The sequence below is a fragment of the Larimichthys crocea genome, chromosome III, assembly GCF_000972845.2.
Source record: "Larimichthys crocea isolate SSNF chromosome III, L_crocea_2.0, whole genome shotgun sequence".
In the NCBI taxonomy this organism is placed as follows: Eukaryota; Metazoa; Chordata; class Actinopteri; family Sciaenidae; genus Larimichthys; species Larimichthys crocea.
In genome coordinates this window covers 37,496,442-37,517,829 of record NC_040013.1, presented here as the reverse complement: position 1 = coordinate 37,517,829, position 21,388 = coordinate 37,496,442, and the positions used below count along the sequence as shown (strand labels likewise).

At 38.6% G+C, this 21,388-nt stretch overlaps 2 protein-coding genes across 3 annotated transcripts; both read right to left on the bottom strand.

Annotated features, from left to right (window-relative positions):
* Positions 1–275: 275 nt before the first annotated feature.
* ark2cb (arkadia (RNF111) C-terminal like ring finger ubiquitin ligase 2Cb) lies at positions 276–13,560 on the bottom strand. 2 transcript variants are annotated; one of them, XM_027277524.1, is made up of 9 exons: positions 13,416–13,560; positions 13,134–13,343; positions 8,964–9,288; positions 8,621–8,752; positions 7,680–7,809; positions 7,402–7,506; positions 6,899–6,994; positions 6,238–6,341; positions 276–3,991 (listed from the first exon to the last, which is right to left on the bottom strand). In XM_027277524.1, exons 2-9 carry the CDS (start codon positions 13,192–13,194, stop codon positions 3,874–3,876), a joined length of 1,071 nt encoding a protein of 356 aa, XP_027133325.1. In that variant the 5' UTR covers positions 13,195–13,343; positions 13,416–13,560; the 3' UTR covers positions 276–3,873. The 2 variants fall into 2 exon arrangements, with proteins under 2 accessions (XP_027133325.1, XP_027133326.1); XM_027277525.1 differs by lacking the exon at positions 13,416–13,560 and having other exon boundaries at positions 8,621–8,749; positions 13,134–13,409.
* Positions 13,561–17,524: 3,964 nt separating this feature from the next.
* On the bottom strand, positions 17,525–21,002 carry LOC104920812 (sperm flagellar protein 2). The gene is made up of 6 exons (XM_027278119.1): positions 20,824–21,002; positions 18,924–19,026; positions 18,547–18,799; positions 18,289–18,399; positions 17,826–17,952; positions 17,525–17,713 (listed from the first exon to the last, which is right to left on the bottom strand). The coding sequence occupies exons 1-6, from the start codon at positions 20,879–20,881 to the stop codon at positions 17,703–17,705; spliced, it is 663 nt and encodes a 220-aa protein (XP_027133920.1). The 5' UTR covers positions 20,882–21,002; the 3' UTR covers positions 17,525–17,702.
* Positions 21,003–21,388: the final 386 nt, after the last annotated feature.

The following is a 21,388-nucleotide window of genomic DNA, read 5'->3' as shown; positions in this document are numbered from 1 at the left end:
TTTGGGAACAGCAAAATATCAAATCAACTTTTTACAAATAAAATTGACCGGTATTCATTTTTGATAAGGATCCCGTAGATTTGAAATGAAAGGATTTCAGAAATGCAGTATGTAGCACTGCTGTACTGTAATTTCTTGTTACTGACAGTAATAGCTATATATATATATATATGATATATATATATATATAATAGGCTAATATTGGCTAGTGTGTTTGTGTTGACAACTCTATACAGTTTGCTTTACCATAATAAGACGCCAACTAATACCACAAATCAGATTAGTTGTCAGCATTTTAGGCAGTTTATTTGAAAAACACATACAAAAAGATCATATACAAGACAATAAATAAAAAAGAGACAGAACAGTTTGGGTTAAGCTATGCAACTTTTTGCATCATCATTAGTAATAAATACAGTACAAAATCCACCCAGAGTGAATCTAAAGATTTTCCACAATATTCACTGATCATGTTATTCTTCATTATGATTTAGCTATTGCTTTCATATTATTGATACATACTTCTACTTTTCTATAAAATACTCAAGATCATAAAACATTGCGCGGTTACAGCAAAACAGCAGTGTGTTGTACAAAGATGGCCACTTCCCTTTTTCACTGGCAGGTTAATAATCAACATTTTTTCAGCAGCAAAGAAACATCTGAAATATTCAAGAAGGTACAGCATCATATTAAACACATCTACAGAGCTACTCCCACATACACATAGGAAAACCTGAGAAGGACATGCATTAAAAAGCTTGTGCTTTAAGTTCTACTGTTCATTCCGGTTCATCAGCTTGAGTTAATACTATGGCTACTGTCCAGTTCGCTCTGGAGTAATGGGGTACACTGTGGAGGACATGGGGTAAGGCCAGTGAGAGCACGAAATGAAATAATAATAGTAAGACCAGCCAGCGTCATTCCAATCCAATATATGTTATAATAATTTGCAGGATTAGTAGAGTATTAATAAGAAATGCACACCGAAAACGTAGTTAGCTTATTATACCCAGGTGTAAAACACGCTATCTATTGTATAACCACAGTACACCAGAAATTTGCTCAATAAGACCAATGGCTCAAGTTAGCATGTTAGATACTTCCCAAAATCCCACACAAAGCAATTGCCAGCGATACATAAGAACAAATAATACAGCTCATTATGTGGGTCCTAAAATAATAAGCACTAAATTGAGATCCAGATATGATGGAGTATCATGAACATGGTCAAAATAAAACAGAACACAAAATAATGAAACTCAAATATGACTGATTATGGGAAACAAAGCAGTATCATATAACAAAAGCAAGCTAATTGTGGAGCCGTAATAAGACAAAAAGGGGTTTGTGCCTTGTCATCTGTTTTAGATCAAAGCAGGGATGATATTTAAAACGCAAAAATGTTGAAAAGCAAAATCAAGACGTGACATGAATGGAATGTAATCCAGATCAACAGCACCATGCTGGCTAGAAAATGTGTAGGGAAACACCCTCCCAAGTCAATTTTTCAACACGTTTCTTTTTTTCTCCTTTGAAAAAGAAAACACAGACGGCATGCAAAAGCATCCCCACCGACCAATGCATAATGAGGTATTCTTTTTTTTAATATTTTGTGTTATTTTAAATAAATATATTGATTAAATTGCAAAGTTATGAGATAGAGACATTAAATATTCCACCACGATAGCTAGCTAGCTACAGTTAGTAATAAATAATGATTGTTAAATACTTAAGGCATCTTTAATCACAGCATTCTATGTGAACTAGCAAACCTCCATTTTCATCCATCTGTAGTTTTTTGGATGGAGGTTTCATACAAAAGAAAAACAAAAATGCAACACAAACAGTCAAGTTACCCTCCAATAATACACAAGGAAGCATGAAAATACTTGTAACTGAACTGAAACAAAATCTAGGACAAGAAGAACCCACACCACCAAACCAAAAATCAGGCAACTCCATATTATAGTGCATTTACAAAACACAAGCTACATTATAACAACAATAAATATGTTTGCAGCATTGCAGCTTTTTCTTCACTATGGTTAAAATGGACAAGGACTCGGCATATTAGTACCATGTCCAGATTGGCATGTGAGCAACAAAAACAATTACAAGTAAAAAGGAAAAGAAAACAAATGGCAGAGAGAAAAAAAAGACAATTAAAATAAAAATTTATGTTAAGAACAATTGTTTGGTATTTTCAAATGGATGGCTTTTTCTCCCTTTCACCCTCCTTCAAGTGAACTACGCCGACATGGTTCATGCATGATATAGAGAAAACGGCTTCTATCACTGAACGTATCACAGTTGTTCTAGCAATATCATACACTACTACCATGGGGGAGGGGGGTGGAGACAATCATACACATTCTAGCACATATCACAGGCAAACTAGTTTGTATTTTCCCTGTAACACCAGACACAGTCTTTTTTTTTTTAATCAAACAGTGGGAGCAACTTAGATTGAAATGAAAAGGAGCCGATACACAACAGAGGCGATTCACTGTATATAGAAATCACATGTGCTTGTTCAATAGGCAATAAGGTTCCGGTAATAGGTAATACAAATGTCAGATTTTATTCACTCTGATGGCAAGACTCAGGCACTGCATCCTCAAGCCCATGCCGGCCTCTCATGTCATGATCATGCCATGAGCGAGGCAACAGAGAGGAGTTGCGGTTAGACACGGATCTACTAGCAGCTCTTTGAATCCTAACCTCGAACATCAGGAGAGAAATGCTACATTGGTCCGAGATCAGTGTCTAAGGGCAACTTTGGTCTACTCGGGATGAGTGGGAGAGGGGTGGGGTGGTTTGGAGGGGAAGTGGGCAATGGGGTATTCGGTGCATTCTTGTCCTCCTCTATGAATGAGTGGGATCGTCATAGTATACGGTTCACATGCACAGACACAGTCCCTGTTTCTACTGCTCCACAATATTAACGACACAGCCCAAGCCTGCCATACAGCATGCACATCTGAGGCCTCTGCTCTAGATTATAGAGGCCTGACTACGACACTACACAGATCACTGGAAGCCATGCCTGCAGTTAGCGGGTTTAGCATCAACTCTGATGGCATCTACTAACTGTAAATCCAAAAACCATGTTAGACAAGAAAGAGGGATTTTTGGCCTTTTTACACAACTAGCTCTTTCCTCATTACCTATGATTTAACACACTGAATATTCTCGCTTGTTAGAGCTGCAGTGACCCTCTCTGCAGGTTTATTTTTCACAAACATATTTCTCAAAAGGCTTTTGCTTGCTACACAACATTGTTACTCTGTAAATACTTTTTCAGTACTATACTCCATTAAACCACAAGCGTTCAGCTACAAGAGTTCACACCAAACAACCTCATGCTAATCATTTGATAATGTTCTGTACAGATGTGCTGAGGGCTTGGGCAGAGTGCAGCTTAAAGGATTTTTCACAGGCCTGGAGGGGTGGGGGAGGGTTTAGATCTAGTGGCAGAGAAATGGCCTGAATACACCACACTGAGCCGGGGAGGTTGTTGGGTTACAATGTCCTCTCTTGGTGGCTGTATGGAAAAATGTACACAGGGTACACAGAATCATGTGAAGCCTCAGCACATCTGTCCATACATGTCCGCTCCTACCTTTTACATCCAGCAAGTCCATTTAACCAACCTTCAGTCCAGCCACCTATGAATGCATCAACCCCCAATCCCTCGTTGTGTTGTAGGTGAGTGTGCTTTGTTGATCCCTCTGTCACAGCTGTCTCAGAAGGCAGGCTTGTTGAGTGATGCAGAGGGGAAGAGGGGGTGTTTGGCAGAGCTTCCCCCGGAGGGAGGCAATGGAGAATTAACAAGACCAGATCCAAAGCTGCAGGAGTCGACAGGAGCTATCAACTGTCGGGGGTCAGTTGGGTCTCAATGTCCACTCTGCAGATGGGGCATTTCCTGCTGGTAGCCAGCCACTGGTCCACACACGCCTGGTGGAAGAGGTGCATGCAGGGTAATCTCCTAGAGACAAGAGAGACACGGTCAGTATTTTAAAAATAAACTGGCTTGGCTTGAAGACATCAGTGTGCTTTGAAAAGCCTGTATAAACCAAAATGTCAACTTTTCATGACAGAAAAGAAAAACAGTCAGCGTTGTGACATTTTTCAGATAATAATATGGTTAATTTGCAATGAAAAATCTTAGTATTTAGGTCTTACTTTGAAATTCTATTATATTTGCATTCTCATCTTTGTCATAAAACATTACATTGATTATTCTTGCCTGTCTTAGAGTTGTAACGATTAGCGGATTCATTGAACAGAAAATTCATCTGCAAGCATTTAGAGTCACCGTTCCACAGAATGACAGTTAAACATCTGTAAAAACTTAAATATGTCACTTCAACCCTGGAAAATCACAAGCATTTATTTTTTATTTTTCAGAAATTTCGTCAATAACGGTCAGATTAATCAAGAAAATATTCTGCAGATTAAAAGAAAACAATAGTTTGTTGCAGCCCTTGCCTGGTTTGTTTTTCTGATTCAGTTTTCTGCTGTTTTTAGTTGCTTTTTAATAATGTCAATGTCAGATACTGAATTCCATGTCCATCTTAATAAAAGTTCTCTCAAAAGTCGAATATAGCCTATTGTATTTTATAAATGTGCTGTTATGTTGTCAATAAACTGAACAGAAAAGAGAGTTCTAAACAGCTGGAGAAAACAGCTGTGGGCACTCTGCTTAGTTACTCCAACTTTAAGGCTTTTAAATCTTCGATGTGCATGTGATTTATGAGGCCTGTCATTCTCGGTATCCAGATTGTGTCTAGAATAGATCCAGTTGTCTGACTGTGGTTCACATTTGACATCAGAATGCGTCTCAAGTGACTTCTTGTGATTGAATTTCTCTTCACAACTCACATTTGATTTTTTATCTGTGGGGAATCTGCAACACTGCTAAAAATTCGCATTTGTCCTTTGTTACAGAGTTGGCGGACATATTTCTGTGTGTTTTAGGTGCGATCATGTAATTAGAGATGTCTACTTGTATCAAATCACACAAGAAGCATTTAACAGACCAAAAGGCATGTGCTCCTCTCACAGTTATTTTGAAACAGCATGAATGATAAATAAATCAAGCATAACCAAACTATCACGGTATCATTGCTCAATTTTCTTAAATTTAAAATACAACCAGACCCTCAAAACCCTGTAGCTTTCACCTTCTTTGTTCTTCTTCCTTCCATTTTCTTCTCCACACAATAAAATAACTAACTGTCACTTTGCCAAACAGATCACAATACTGGACACACATCATAAGATTTTGTGAAATGCTAATGTTGCCTTCAGGTGACATTTTCAAGATGAGGGCCTGGAAGGAATCCTGTGATAGGATTTTCAAACACGATGCTTTGAACTGACATGGTAGAACCAATCTATGGTTAAAAACTGCTTACTGTGTATCCATTCTGAAGCAAAGTGTTGTGAATATACGGTATATAAATTAGAAAACATTTCCTTGAGGTATAAAACAGTAGGGAACATGTTGTCTGGATAGATGCAAGATCTCAACCAGCTTTCTTCAAACAAGCTTAAGAGTAAATTTTGGTCCCAACACTGTGCCTAAGTCCACTGCATTGTAGAGGCTGGATGTAAAAACAAATATTATGGACAAATGAGACATTCCATAAGGTCTGTCTCTAAAACCTCACCAGACAAGAAACACAGAGGAAGAACTAATAATCACCAACATACTTGCCTAAATAATCCTCCGGAGAACAAGACAAATGCAGTATTCGCATCGTATCAATCATGCATTGAGAATATAACATCATACCGTTTAAATTTGGGTTTAATTACACTGAAAAACTAATGCTATTTTGGCTGAAATGAGGCATCAAGCACTTCCATATTATGAAGTTCCAAGTATTTGGCACTACTTACAATCTGTATTGATCTGATGGCTGCCCATACATTTCACTCAAAACCACAAATATCAACCTGCTGGTGGCACTAGAGGACAAAGTCGAATCATCAAAGTTCATAGGATTCATAAGTAATTCAAAAGTTAATGACATATTTTAGTCTGGACTAAAGTTTTGGACTGGCTGACCAACAAAATGACCAAGATTGCCATACTAGTACATAAGAATTGCTAAAAGGTGCATCTAGCAGAGGACCAGAACAGATAAAACAAATGAATCCCCCAGGAGATAATCTCCGTCTGCATTTACCCCTTTAAAAAAAACCAAACACAGTGTATAGTTGTACCTGACATCCTCTCCATCTTCCAGCATTGACAGACAGATGGTGCATTTCTCATCAGTGTCCAGCTCCTCATCATCCAGACACATCTTCAGGTCCTGGGGTATTCTCTGCAGAGAGACTTAAATTATTAAAGTGTGTCGTGCAGCTGTGTGTTCGAAGCTGTTATGTGTGCCAAGAGTGTCTCTGAGTCAGCCCAGGAAAGAAGGAAAGAGTCACCTAATCATGCTTCCTAGAAAGAAAATAGACATCAGATGGAAAAGACTCAATTACTTCTTCCCACTCACGCTGTACCAAATGATCTGACACTGTTTCCACAGTATTTGGGTCATATTCAGTGTAGACGCTTTTTTAAATTCATTCCACACACATATCTGCAGACAGCTGGATGAGTCATCCCCCGCCTCGAATTGTGCCCAATGCAGACCTGTCTCGCTAATCTGCTAACGGAAATTAGTCTGACCTTTGAACTACTGCTAGAGTCGTGACCCTCTTTTCACACTCGTCTTCACTCTTTGATCCTCTGGACCCCTCGCTCCCCTTTTCCATTCCGCTCTTTCACATCAAGCTCAGCTAATTTCTCGCCCAATGTTTCATCTGAACCAGACCACATCAGAAAGATCTATCTCTCAGCTAAAAGGTTAAAAAAAAGAAGAGCTAATTTTACCTTTTTGTACTTATGGGGAAAAGTGAATCTCTCTATGGTGGTTTGGACCGCTCCACGGTTTACACTGCCCAGTCTGTCCTCCAGCTGCAGAAGCTCCTTCAAAGGAAACAACATATGGACTTCAAATCTTTTAGGTAAAAGTCAAAAAAATCAGTTATTTGCCTCCAGAGATCAGCAAACTTAATATGTGTAAAATAAAATATTCAAATGCAAAAGACAGATGTGAAGTGTGGAATACTTCGATAAAACAAAATAATTGGTCCTTCGAGGAACAGGAAAGAGCCTCTCAGCAAACAACTGCATTTTATTCAAATGAAAACAAATATCATGAGATTAAAGGCAGTTGGAACATTTGAGGCATCTGGAAGCCAGAGTAATTGGAAATAAGACAATCAGTTACACACTCAAGCATGTCCAGAGCGTTGGTCACAGAGAAAACAATGATAAATGAGTCCAGACTTGTGTGTGTCTGCTGAGGAGAGAGAGAAGGAAGCAGCGCAAACCTCGTAGCTCTCTCTAACAGCAGACGCGTGGCGGGAGGGGTTGAGACTCTGCAGAGCCAGCAAGTGCAACTGGGGATATGGGTAGTTTCTGATCTCATGGACAACCTGGAAGATGACAGATAAAAGACGCTTTGTGGTGGAAATTTAAAAAAACAACACCAAAAAAACACAGGTCATCCCACAGTTGTTGGGTATCAAGATAAGTCTCCAAACCCAGAGGAGAACCTGAGTTCATCCAGACAGACATGATTGATTGCAATGAGGCAGAGGGGACTCACCACTTGTGTTGAGGCATTGTTTCTAGGGAAGTGGTGCATCCTAGGAGAGGTCAAGTAGTGCTGATAGTGCTGCGGCAGCGGATGGATGTGATACTGGTGGGGGGGCAGCCCAGCATCTACACTTAGATCCCTGGATAGAAACCAAAAAACAAGTCAGTCAATGTCATACAAGTCATTATTTCATAGTGTGTCTGGCAAACTGTCTTTTGTTTTCTCCACAGCGGCTCTTCAGAACAACAGCTCTGCTTAGGCCAGTGTTTCCTAACAAGGGGTATTTGTACTGCTGGGGCTACTTCTGCAGTGTAATGGAGGTTATTTTAGTCACTCAGCTTTTCATTGGCCAGAGATTTGCAACATCAATTTATAAACATAACCAGAAAAATATCCTATTTGGGAAATGCATTAACATGTAATTTTCCCCATTGTTCTCGTTGTGCTTCTACTAGTCTCAAGATATGCATCAGTTTTTTCATTAAGATTTCTTCAACAATTACTTATCTTAATCAAGTATCCACTGATTCCTCATACAATCTCTAAAAGAGAATTCCTATATCTCAATATTCACTTTTTAGTTCAATGTTAGATTTTGCCTTCACCTTTTTACCATTATTTCTCTGCCGTATTACAAAGCATAACTTGCAATTAACGTCAAACTTCTTGAGCTGCTCTGGGTAGCTCTACCTCCTTTTTACCCCTCATGAAAATCCGGTATGGTGTGAATTTGTAGCCCTGTAGACTGTGCAAAAGAAACTCTTTATGTATTCATTTTTTTATTAGTGTTATGAAAATGAGTATTACATTTTGTATGAGGTTTTGTTGGTATGGAATCTAAAATTACATCACAGTAATATACTTTTTGAACAAATAAAAAGTAGCTCATACTATATACATACATACAATATTTCCTCTGTATACGATGTTAGAAGAGATACATTGCTTACCAGTCTGTGCCCTCAGCCAGGTAGCGAGGCTGCTGGACCACTGGCTGAGGAGGAACATGAAGAGGGGGGGCAAATTCGTAGCCAGGCCGCAGTCTGTGGGGCTGGTGAGGAACTCTTTCTGGGGTGCGTCTGCTAAGACAATTAACCAAATCATTTGAAAGAATCCTGGGAAACAAATATCTTATAATGCAAATGTTCCTAAATACGATGTCACTGCAAAATCGTCCCCAAAGATCTTCATGAACCACAAAGTAACTATAAGACCATAAGAGGAACTGGAGACAGAGGAAGATAAACATTTTGCCTTCATCTTTTAAATTTCCCTGCAAACCTGTGTGGATACCTGGAGGGTGGCAGGATGTGTCGGTGCTGGGCCTCGAGGATCTGCTGCTGGAGGAGGTATTGCTGGTGTAATGCCTGAGGTAGGAAGGGTGGGGCAGGGATGTCCTGGAACTGAGCAGGCAAGGGGTTGAGGGGAGAGTGGAGTGGAGGGCCATGCTGGTGGCCGGGAGGGGCCAGGTGGGGGTTAATGCCTGACTGTGGCTGCCCTGGGTGGGGCATGGGGAAGTCCATGGGCAGCGGCGCCTGAGGACCTAACTGGAAGTGCCGGCAAGAGGTAGCATGGCTGTGCTGCTGCTGCTGTTGCTGTTGCCGGTTGAAATGGGATCCTGTGGAGCATAAGGAGAAGTTGTCAGGCACCTGAGGGGAGAGATTAGCTGGAATTAATTGTGGGTGAAATGTGGTATCACTGTGTGTGTGATATAGCATGTTAATGAAGCCCTACCTCTTACCTAGGGTGAAAAATACTTCTGTGGGGGTGGGAAAATGACGGTTACCACAAGTACCATGAACATGACAACCATTTTTGGTCCTGCACACAAAATTCAAACTTTCATTTTCTTAAGTGCATTTCCGACTTCTGGATCAACGCTTGGTCTTCTGATTCACAGACAAGCAAACTGGATCAGAACAGGTGAAATCCACCAGTATTATAGTCTTCAACATAGCTCAGGCTTTGTACATTTTGCAGCTGACAGTGGGTCAGTGCACTTAGTGTAACAGTGTAAAACCTTCAGTACCTGGCTGTCTATAAGATACATTAAACTGTTTAAGTGCCAAGTCTCTATCTATATAACCATAAAGAACAACTCCTTCCTTCTTAAAAATGAAACCAGACAATAAATTTACATTATGCTACTATGCTCCACTGAAACCTATTGTATCTTTGTGTCTTAGACATACAGCACAGCTCTACTTCTTCTTCGTCTCCTCCTCCTCCCATGTGAACATTCAGGAGTAGAGAGGAAATAGCTTAAATGCTTTTTTTATTCTCTCCAACCACAGCTATTTGGCAAATGCAGTGAACAGACTGCTGTAGAGACTCAACAGGGAGAAAAAGACGGGCCTTCTTGTGCCGTGGTGCAATACGGTTTTAATGCCGGGTTTAAGCTTAAGCTTTAGCTTAGGGAAAGGCTGAGAAATTGCAATAACAAATTTAGCTTTGATTGGAAACTTTTAAGGAAATCCTGGCCAAAGGAAGCCAGACGACAGGCCTGCAGTGAAAGCAGGATTCAATATACTGTGCTCTGTTATGTCCAACTGGCAGAAACTAATGGAATGAATTTTACAGTAACCTACCAGTTTAGAGACTGAAATTGTGCGGTTCTGAGAAAAGGTTCAAAATTCCAGTACGAGGTTTAAGTTTTATCTGCTTTGAAAGTGTAAAAGACATGACAAACTCTGATGTAAACAGTGGAAATCTTTTTAAAAATCATGAAGAATTAGGCAAAGTCTACATTGCATTTACTTGGAGTACGCTTGAAAAAGGCAGTACGGGATTAAACACACCCAGGGAAGATAAGCAGTATGACTTTCCAGCAATATTTTCAGCTTGACAAGTCGTCAGTGCAGCCGGGCAGACAGGAGATGACCTTGCTGCCATGGGTCAAAGGCTCAAGTCTAGACTGTAAGTAGCACACTGCTTTTTCAAGCGTCTCAGTGAAAACGATCACCATGAATGACAGCAGATAGACTCATTCAGGCCCTGTGATGGAGGAAGCGTGGAAATTGTCTATCTTTGTCACAGCGGGAGAAGGAGGTGGGTGGGAGGGTGGAGGGGAGGGGTGGGGGAGGGGAGGGGAAGGGGGGGGGCAGGTAGGGACAAGGGAGAGGGAGGACAATAAATGGAAATCAGCAAGAAGCACACTGAAGGTTAGGAAAAACACTATATTCTTTATTGAAAAATATTAGTATATGTGGAATTTGTGTTTTCTTTCTTTGTTTGTTTGTAATAATAGTATAAATCCATGCAACAAAAATAAACAACATAGACTGAAGGCAAGGCCCACCATGCTCCATATAGGGTTAAAAAGAACAAAAGCAGCATCCAATGAGCAGACGTGTTGGCTACAGCACATGATTCCAGTACAGCAGGGTACATCTTTACTACAGAAAGATTACATTGGATTTTCACTAGTCAATGTAGAAAAACAAAAAACAAAAATTATGAATCATAAATGTGACCATGCATTGAAAGTACTATTACCAGAACAAAAGGTAAAGAGAGACCACAACCAAACAATAAAGACGTTATTACTAATAGAGGATCTCTTTTAGCAGTGCAGGAAAATAGGCATCCCTGTGAAATGGATAGCATTTTGGCCTTATGTTAGTGGGGAAAATTGAGGAGTGATGAACCACCAGTGAGCATGTTTTGCTTTTTTTTTAAATAAATTTCATTCGCCCATAAGGAGCAAACCGCCCTGACAATTCAGTGTGATTCGAAGCTTGAAATTTGCAAAGGGAACAAAAGGATTACACAAAAATGGAGACAGTTATGGCAGGTTGTTGTGTGCAGGTGCAGTGTACTTTCAGACATTGTAAGTGATCACATGGCAGCATTTGCTGAAATGCTGAGTTCAATAAAAATGGCATGGCACATGGTTCCAATTTGCATGCTTGTGTTTGTTTTTGTTTTTTTGTTGTTTTTTTATTGGTCAATTGTAGGTCACTTTAAATCATGTACATTGCACCTTGTGTGAAGAGAAGGAAGATGAGCCAAATTCTGGTGTTCAACAATGCAGTGCGGTATTTAAGATCATGCAAAATGTATCCACTTTACAGGAATTTACAGCATGTTGTCTATCAAGACTGGATGGGAGGTACACAATGACATTCAACTGATATCTAAAAAAAAGGAGCTAAAAATGTTTTACTCAGTGCTACAGCAATTTGACAGAAAAAAGACAAAAAAAGGTGCTCTGTTCTAGGTGTTAGCTATTTGTTTTAGTCTGCTTAACATGGAAAAGTCTACGACTGAATACATCTTGGGAGGGGGGGAAGGGGGAAGGGGGGTGCTTTTTTTTTTTTTTTTTTTTTTTTTTTTTAATACCAATGTCGTCTTCTGATGGAAAGAGGAAATGAAGAAGGGATTCACAATACAGCTAAATGCAGAGAACAGGCAGAGGCCACGCCACACCACACAGCAGCAGATGATCATTAGCTACACAATGGGGGGGACGACAAAGATCTGATAAATGCAGAATGTAGAGCCAGCCTCCATACTATGAAACAGGGAAATAAGAACAGAAATAAAAGCACAATGAAAATCACTGACGCCACTGTTATGAAATTAATGTTACACTGTAGCTTTATCATTGTTTTAGCTGTGTTAGCCGCATACTCAGGTCTTTTTTTTTTTTTTTTTTTTTTTTTGCAATCCGGCAGCTTCAAACAAACAGCTGCTGAATTGCTAATTAGCAAATAATAGAAAAAAAAGGCGACTGATAACATTGATGGGGCTCGGGAAGTCCACGCTGCCCGGGCATTTGGCCATGTATCGATTAGTACTCTCGCCAATTGACACGGATAATAATTGGTAAAATCACGGTGGAGAGAAAAAAAAAAAAAAAAAGAAGTGCGCTAGCAGAAGAAGGTGATCTTCAAATGACATCATCCAGGCACAGATAAGCTGACTGGCTGGAAAGGCTACGTCTATTTTGCGGTATTTTTTTTTTTTTTTACAGTGCAAATAAACGATAACGCCTTTTTGAGGGGGTGAAATTGCAACGAATCGTAATGTTACGGAGTTAAAAGTCGCAACGAATAAAACAAGGTTGTTTGCCACGACTAGCTCTGCGGGAATGTGTTGTTTTTACAGCAGGTATCTCGGACCGCACGCCCCGTGCATGTGCAATCCTTTGTGAGAAATGTTTCAGTCCCAAGCTATAGCCGGAGCCAACGAGCCAGTTAGCTTATCTTTAGCGGCGGTGTTTGTCTTATAATTTGGCTCAATTAAACACAGCAAACTACATTATTCGGCGCTTTATATGAATGCGCGATAATTACAAATTAAAGCAGAATAACGTCGCCAAATAATTTGACCGTTAAGTTTGAACCTAGCTAGCGCGAGCTAACCCAGGGGCTAAGCTCGAGCTAGCTAGCCAACAGCTGCAGTGAATATTAAGATAAACAGGGCACATGTTTTGGATCGATATGAATATTAATACCGTACCTCTGTTTCTTACTGAGCCGAATACAGGAAGAACCAGATATCCGACATGCACTAAGACCATCCTGGGATCCTTATCTTATGATTCCGCTGGGTTATTTGGAGAGATAGAGTAGTAGTAGCCCATGCGGATCTACATTCAGGCGGCTGGTTGTTGCTGGCTGGCTAGCACCACAGGCAAACCAAACGAAACGACTGTCTGACTCCGCTCGGCTGTCGTTGACAAAAGCAGACATGTCATTTGATGTCCGGAGCAAAAGAGGGCGATGTTGCGATGCTACATACCAAAGCTGGAGGTATCTCTAGGTTAACATACAGCCTTCTCACTTAATCTTATTTTTTTTTAAAGAGACTTTTAAGTATGTTGTTGTTTTTGTTGTTTTTAGTGAGGAACCATGCACAGTAAATTAAAAACAGTAGTCCTAAAGACTTTTATTTCCCCCCACACTTACAAAAGCGTTACACTTTGCAAAAAGACTGATTTAAAATAGGTAATGTCAAAATAAAAGCAGCAGAAAGATTTCCTGCTTTACTGAGGTCAAGTTACCAAAACGCTGAATCCTACATTTCCCATGTTGCAACTCAATGGCATCTGTGTCTCTCCTAAATGCCAACTTCTTTCTCCAGTTTGTAACGTTTGATTTCAAATATTCAAGTAAGGTTATTGACATATTGATTAATCTGTCAATTATTTTAATAAATAGTCTGTCAGCTGTCATACAATAATGAAAAACGCCCATCACAATTTCAGAGGGTGTGTTTTTTTCCGGTACATTTGATACAGACAGAAATCAGAAACAGGTATATTTTTTCATGTTTAAAAAAAAAAAGTATTATTTCTTTTTCTTCTATTATTTATAAAACAAAACAAAACAACAAAACACATTTACCACTCAGTGTTTGGTTATCATTGATGTGTTCAGCACCCCCTTGCTTATGATTGGCTAGTATGCTCTACCAATTAAGTTTGCGTCGCAATCTTCAAAATAAAAGTTTCCCCTCTTTTCCCCTCTCTGCCTTCAGACAGTGAATGGCCAGCACAATTATATGTATTTCGCGACAGACAGACAGAAAAACAGATACACTTTAACAGATCATCTACTAGTTCCCATTGTCGGCGTTCTGATGGTGTCTGACTAGGATAACTTTTTCAGGATTTAAATCTGCTTTTGTTCAACGTGGAAGACATAATTATTTCCCCCAGTTTCTCAGTCCCCTCCTTTCCTCAGTCTTCTCCATATAGAATATCTTCATGTGGATTTTGCATAGTTTTTCTATGGCTATTTTACAATGAAGAACATAATTTAACGTGGTTTTGATTAGAAATGCAAAACATTTTACTGCTGAAGACAAATTAATTATTTAATTTATTTATGCATATACATATACACAGCATATCTTTTATTCTAGTTGACATTTGGCCTGTGACATCAACGTGCTGTTCTTAGATTTCACCACTAGATCACAGAGATTCACAGGTTTAAAGGAGACGACCAAGTAAGACTGAAGCTCTTAGTGCTGCAGGAAACAAGAGAACAGACGAGGAAACAAGAGAACAGATGAGGAAACACTGAGTACTTGACTACAATATGAGGCACTTATACATTACTTACTTACTTTCTACAATTAAGAGACAAGTATTGTTCTTTTTACTGCTCTGCCTTCATTTGATTACTTTAATTATGATTAAGATTCTGCTATTGGTTTTTCGGGAAATTCACAAACTACTCAGCATTTTACAAAGCAATTAAAATTAGCGAATCTTTAATTAAAATTCAGTAATATGATATATTATTCTGAAATTGCCCATTCTGCATAATGATTTTACTTCATGCTAATACCTATGTACTTTTAGAAATGTAAAATTTGCATGTCTTATATGCCCTTAATCAAATGTGCAAATACATTTGATTTAAGGCCACCTGCTACTTTTGATGACTGGTTTGCATAAACTGTGTATATACAGTATGGTGAGATGATTTTGCTTGAATGAATAAATCTGATTTCTATACATATCCAGACTTTTGAGCAGTGATATAAACTGGCTTTAAAACAGTAACAGTAATCAGTAATATCAGGGGATTTATATGATAGCAGCTTAAGAATGAACAGTGTTAATGAAAGACAAATACTGAGGTCCCCTTCTTTAACGGTTAAGAGGTGCTGCTGTGACCAAAGCAAACAAATACAAAGCATGAAAGCATGAAAATTTATCCAGCTTGTAGGTACATCTCTGCCACCTACTGGACTGTTGGAATAGTGGGTTTACAGAGGTAAGAATACCACGTAATTACAAATAACAGCCAGGTGATCACCTATAGTAATATACTGAAATTTATGTAACATGGTAATAACGGAAAAAACACATAATTACTAAATAATTAAAGATAGCAACAGGGCAAAATAACTGAAATAAAAATTAGGTAACAGGTTGATGTTTTCACAATATTAGAGACTATAACCAGTATCATGAGGTGAGGAGGTCAACATTCATAATTGCCGTATTATAATCCTCCTTTATGTTCCAAACATTCCCTTTTATTTTAATACTATACTAATGACACCTGGAAACACTTGGTCATTAGGGTTGCCAACTGCTAAACTAACTGTTTCTAGTTCATTAATAAATATAAATATCAATTAAACAGAACATCAAGAGGCATAATGTTGGAAAGGCTAAGTGCATGTTTATCCATGCTATCCTTGTTCCAACAGTAAGTCTTAGTCGGCCTTAAATGAGTTTCACCTCCACTGTGCAGGATGTGCTCCACCCACTGGGTGAGTCGGAAGGCTGGAGGGACCGGATGGATTTGTGGATCCTGCTAAGGGACAAAGCTGAAGACTTGAACCTAGGAAATAAGTGTAATGGAAAATTTGTATTATATGCTTGAGTGTTCTTTCCTATAGCCATACAGTACTTTCACCTTTTCTGTCCTTGGATGTAGCAACAGGTGTCTCATGTACAGTATGGAACTGACCTTGACTTTCACAGTTCAGTAAGGGCTTGTTAGAGGTGAGATAGCATCTGATACATTTCATTGTGGCAGTTTGGTGAAAATATAAGGGAAGAATATTCCTATAAGTGTATGAGAATCAGCGTGGGACTGCCCCACTCTGAACATTTTCTGCAGACGGTCTTGTGCATTTGTAGAACTGTTCCTCTTGCAATATTAAAAACAACAAAACCTTTAAGGACCAATTAATTGACTCTTTCTCAAATCTTTATTTTTGTGTATTGGTGAGTGTCTCACAGTAAATTTCAGCTACAAACGTGGTGTCAGAATTGGGATCTCAGACTGATCGCTTGGGACCCGGAGAAGGTGACTGGCCAACTGAAACTGATCAAATTTGTCTCACCTCCACCTCAGTTCATTAGAGACGGGAGGACCCTCTCCGTGGACCTGAAAGCTGTCACCTCAAGATCCAATCAACTCAATTTTGAATTGTTAAAGCTAAAGATCAGTTATTGATTGACTCAAGATCTTTATTTTTTGTGTATTGATGAGTGTCTTACAGGAAGTTTCATGAGAAATAATTAGCATAAATAAAGGAAGAGAAAGCGGTATTAATTACAGACATCTCTGCACGCTAGTGTCATCCTCATACCTGACGTTGCAGTTCCCTGGTGATGTGTGTGGGTTTAATGGTGAGGCCAAGTCCTTTTGTTTCAGTCCTCACCACCACATTATCAAACTGGTCTCCAAACAATTGCCAGCACAGGAAGAGCATGGTACACTGCCTGCAGAAGGCTGTTTTGTCTACCATGGTTCCGGGATTAACAAAAAATACATGAGATGTTGGGTGTTGTACAGACTGATAAAACATACAGATGAGAACCATCTGTCTGATGGATTAGGTTTAAACAATACAGACCAAAACATTGCCAGCAGCATTTTAAAGGGATGGGTAGAAATCTACACATAAACCTGACTTGACTTGACAATGCTATCTGAACATATGGCTTGCTGTTAACCATCTAAATTTGCATTAATACAGATACACATTTACAGACAAATACATACTACACATACTCTAAAAACTGTATCCCACCCATCTGGCAAGGAGGTGCTTATTCATCTGATATTTATATTTACAGTGAATATCTCCATCACAACTAACAAACAGCACAATAATAATCACTACTCTACTGCTCACCGATTAGACAGTCAGGATTTTGGCAGACTGAAGCACTGGAAGGTGGGAATATTAACAGGAGTTACATTCTCTCATGGCTGCTGCCAGAATGTAACCCTCACCTTGATTATCATCAATAAGTATAGTATAAGTATAGTATTTATATTTGTTGTGACACCTGTACCTACCTTAGATCAATAAAATCATCAAAAAAATGTTTTGTCTTCAGTAAAAAGAAAAGATAGATAACAACAGTGATTACCTTATCTATATATTTTAATCTTTTTATTCCATGCTGAAGTAAACAATACATTTCAGCAAACATTTTGAACATAAAGTAATAAAAATACTTCAGAATAGCTGAAGCGACATCTTTCATATTAACTAAGTGAAAGAGGTATTGACTCTTGTTCTTCATCTTGTCTGGGCAGTAGCACTCTATGAATATTCTAGACAGAGACAGAGACAGAGAGAGAAATTACACAGATAAAAGTTAAAGACAAGAAAGAACAGATACAAACAGTGGAGAGGGACAGAGAAATCAAATGAATCCTCATGTACCGAGTGACTCCAGCTGAGTGATGGTGGGGGTAGACGCCATGGGCTTCTCCAGAGTAGGTGGACGGGGAGGGGGAGGCAGGCTATCCACCACGAGGCAGTCTCTGTCCTGGTGGAAGTCAGTACATTCCTGGAGAAAAAATATAGAGAATCTTGGAAGAGTGAGGCAATCAAGAATGATTCAGATTTCCTGCAGTTACCCTGTAATCAAGCAGCGGGGGTTCATGTAGGTTTATCACACAGTACTGGAAAATTAATTATAGTAATGTTCATCAAAATACCGCAAAGAGTGGTTACTGTGTGTCAGACTGAGAATAAAACTGAAAAATATATGTAAAAAGACAACTTTATAAAGATGGAAAGAAAGATGGAAACTGAAGACTGCCTTAAAATCTGGCTGTGAATTTTGATCTTATTAAATAACTGCAGGGGAAAACATTACAATGTTGTAATTTACTTTCCATACCGTCTCAATATTTTTCTTTTTCTGGATGGGAGGGATCACAGGCCATCTGTTCAATGACTGGCATTGGCTAGACATTATCTGCGCTAGTATCTTTCTATCATGTTCCAAACCCTGTGGTAATATAAAAAGAGAGTTTACTGCTTGTTAACATGTTTCTGTAGATATTGATGTTATGTTAATAATGTGAACTTTAAACATAAAAAAATATTTAAAGACAGAGGAAGCAGACTACACATAGATCTATGCAGCACCCCTTACATGACGGAAGAGCTCATGCTCTTTTTTGTGCAGGGAAGCAATGGCTGCAGGCTGCATGACTTCCATCATTGTCCTGCTGATTTTTGCTATCATCTTTTTTTCAAGTGAGACATGTAGTTGGTAAAGAAGGCTTGTGGCAACACCGGGCTTCTCCTGCATCAGTTCCTGGGCTGTGTTTATGTTGAACGGGATCCCCAATAACCGGAGAGTAGGTTCAAGTCGGGAAAAATTGTTCACTTTGGCAATGGAGGTGCTATGAAGAAAGGTTTGATTAACTTTAATCATTGAGAATTAAGCAACAGTCGATTTTTTTTCCAGCAACAAAAAGCAAATTGGCATGGATGAAGAGTAAAATTAAAGAAGAGAGGCCAACTTACTCTTTCTTCAGAAACAAACTGAAATCGTTCTGCAGCTCATATTTATGCAGGACCTCTCCGATTAGGTAACCACTGGAGAAATCCTGGGCAATAGTCTGTGGCTCTGTGAAGATGAACATGCAATCATGGATGAAAATGAACTTTACAATATGTGGCCATTATGTTATGTTATTCATAGCTTTAAAAAACTGGCTAACCACTAAAGTGCTATAAGTAAGTATGTAAATAGTTTACACTAACCTGGCTATGATGGTTTTTCCAAAAATACATTTTTAATTTTAAAATAACCTATCCTATACTATCCTAACAATTAATATTCATTACCTGTGTTGATAAGTTAATCACTGTTTATCCATCAACTTTGAAATACACCTTTTAAAATAGCTTACATTGTTAGTTTTGTAAATTCACATGAGCTTTGCCTTTTGTGTCCAAGTAGGGGGAGTTTTTCCCATAGACATATATACATAGACGCCGCATTGAGTGCTGAATCGTACGTCGACGTCGCCGCCATATTGGATAAGGCAGATCTGCCCGTAAACTAATAAAAGGAAATGGACTGAACTCCATAAAGCGCCTTTCTACAAACTTCTTTAAGTTAATGTCTCTTATACACCCATTCACACACACACTAATAAACTAATATACTAATATATCTGGGAAACAAACAGGCACCAAAAACAACGTATGTAACTTTTAAAGTGATGATTATAAATGTTTACTCCTTATGTAAGCACCAAACCAACGTATGTATTTTTCTAATGCTGAGTGTTTACAGCTACTAATGTGTGTAACAGATAGGCACCAAAAACATTACACGTGAACATATATACATACATATAGTATATATATATACACACACACACACACACACACACACACACACACACACACACACACATATATATATGTGTGTGTGTGTGTGTGTGTACTGTTTCATCATGTGAATATAAAAACGATTAATCAAAATCCGTTAAATGTAAGTGTTACTCTCGTTTTCAGAAAACCCTCATGTCACATCTACTTTCAGGATGTGGTTATTATAGACACAGATTAATGTTAAATATTTTCATATTTATCATCACAGTAACAGTGTTACACCATTAGAGCTGTAAACACTCAGCATTAGAAAATACATACGTTGGTTTGGTCTTACATAAGGAGTAAACATTATAATCATCACTTTAAAAGTTACATACGTTGTTTTTGGTGCCTGTTTTGTTCCCAGATATATTAGTGTGTGTGTGAAGGGGTGTATAAGAGCTTAACTTAAAGACTTTGTAGAAAGGCGCTTATGAAGTTCAGTCCATTTCCTTTTATTAGTTTACGGGCAGATCTGCCACACCATAATGGCGGCGACGTACGATTCAGCGCCAATGCGGCCTCTTGTATATGTCTATTATATATGTCTATATGTATATATGTCTTATGTATATATGTCTATGTAAAATGTATAGTATGTTCATATGTTGTATATATGTCTATGTATATAGGTCTAATGTATATAATGTCTAGGTAGGTATATAGGTCTATGTAGGTAGATGTCTATGTATATATGTCTATGTATGTATATATGTCTATGTATATATGTCTATGTATGTATATATGTCTATGTATATATGTCTATGTATATATGTCTATGGTTTTTCCATGAATGGAGGCTGTGATGTGCTGGACAGACTGTAAGACTGACCTCTTGTGGTAAATTGTGATTTTGGATACTGGGCCATATAAATAAATAAATAAATAAATAAACAAATAAATAAATGACAAATGATTTGACTTGAAGGTAGTTACAGCTAATGTAACTAACTAGCTAGAACACCGTGCTATCGTTAGCATAATTAAGATAATCAGTTTGACAGGCTGTCACGTTACAGTGACTTCATTCACACTTTACCAATAACTTTTGACAGCTGGAGCTTCTCGTTCAGCCACTTGCACAACACGTCCGTCATCTTCTTTCTTTTAACTTCAACTCAGACAGTGCACTGCCTCAGACATTAGTTTATCCGTGTCACTGGATAACGGTTTGACTTCTAGCGCGCTAACGGCTGAAAAATAGTCCCTATAATAATAATAATCTGTTGCCATGGTGACACATTAACGAGGTTTCCCGGGAGCCAGCAGGCCCCGCTGAAAGAGTAAAATAACTTCTATTGATTGGACTTAATAATAAAATCATCACCATGTCAGTGGTGTTGAGCAACAGACAGTTATTTACATCTACGTGGGGAAACGATTAGACACGTAGAAAACAGTAAACAACACTGACAAACTGACAAGTGGCCAGACAAATAACTTTATTGCCTTTACACGATTTAACATTTCAGGTTGTGTTATTAGTGTAAACATTTATTTATTCACTCAGAAACACTATATCTTCATTTAATCAATAGTAAAATATTCTGCAAAATATCATGAAATTTAAAGCATTTTCAGAAATGAAAACCTTTTCCTGCTGC

Excerpts from the sequence above, each read along its gene's own strand:
- ark2cb (XM_027277524.1), bottom strand. The coding sequence starts at position 13,194 with ATGGTCTTAGTGCATGTCGGATATCTGGTTCTTCCTGTATTCGGCTCA. Across the intron at positions 7,810-8,620 it reads CTGGCTGAGGGCACAGACTG|GGATCTAAGTGTAGATGCTG; the intron begins GTAAGCAATGTA and ends GTTTCTATCCAG. Across the intron at positions 6,995-7,401 it reads CTGTTAGAGAGAGCTACGAG|GAGCTTCTGCAGCTGGAGGA; the intron begins GTTTGCGCTGCT and ends TTTCCTTTGAAG.
- LOC104920812 (XM_027278119.1), bottom strand. The coding sequence starts at position 20,881 with ATGACGGACGTGTTGTGCAAGTGGCTGAACGAGAAGCTCCAGCTGTCA. Across the intron at positions 18,400-18,546 it reads AGCATGAGCTCTTCCGTCAT|GGTTTGGAACATGATAGAAA; the intron begins GTAAGGGGTGCT and ends ATATTACCACAG. Across the intron at positions 17,953-18,288 it reads AAAAGAAAAATATTGAGACG|GAATGTACTGACTTCCACCA; the intron begins GTATGGAAAGTA and ends TTTTTTCTCCAG.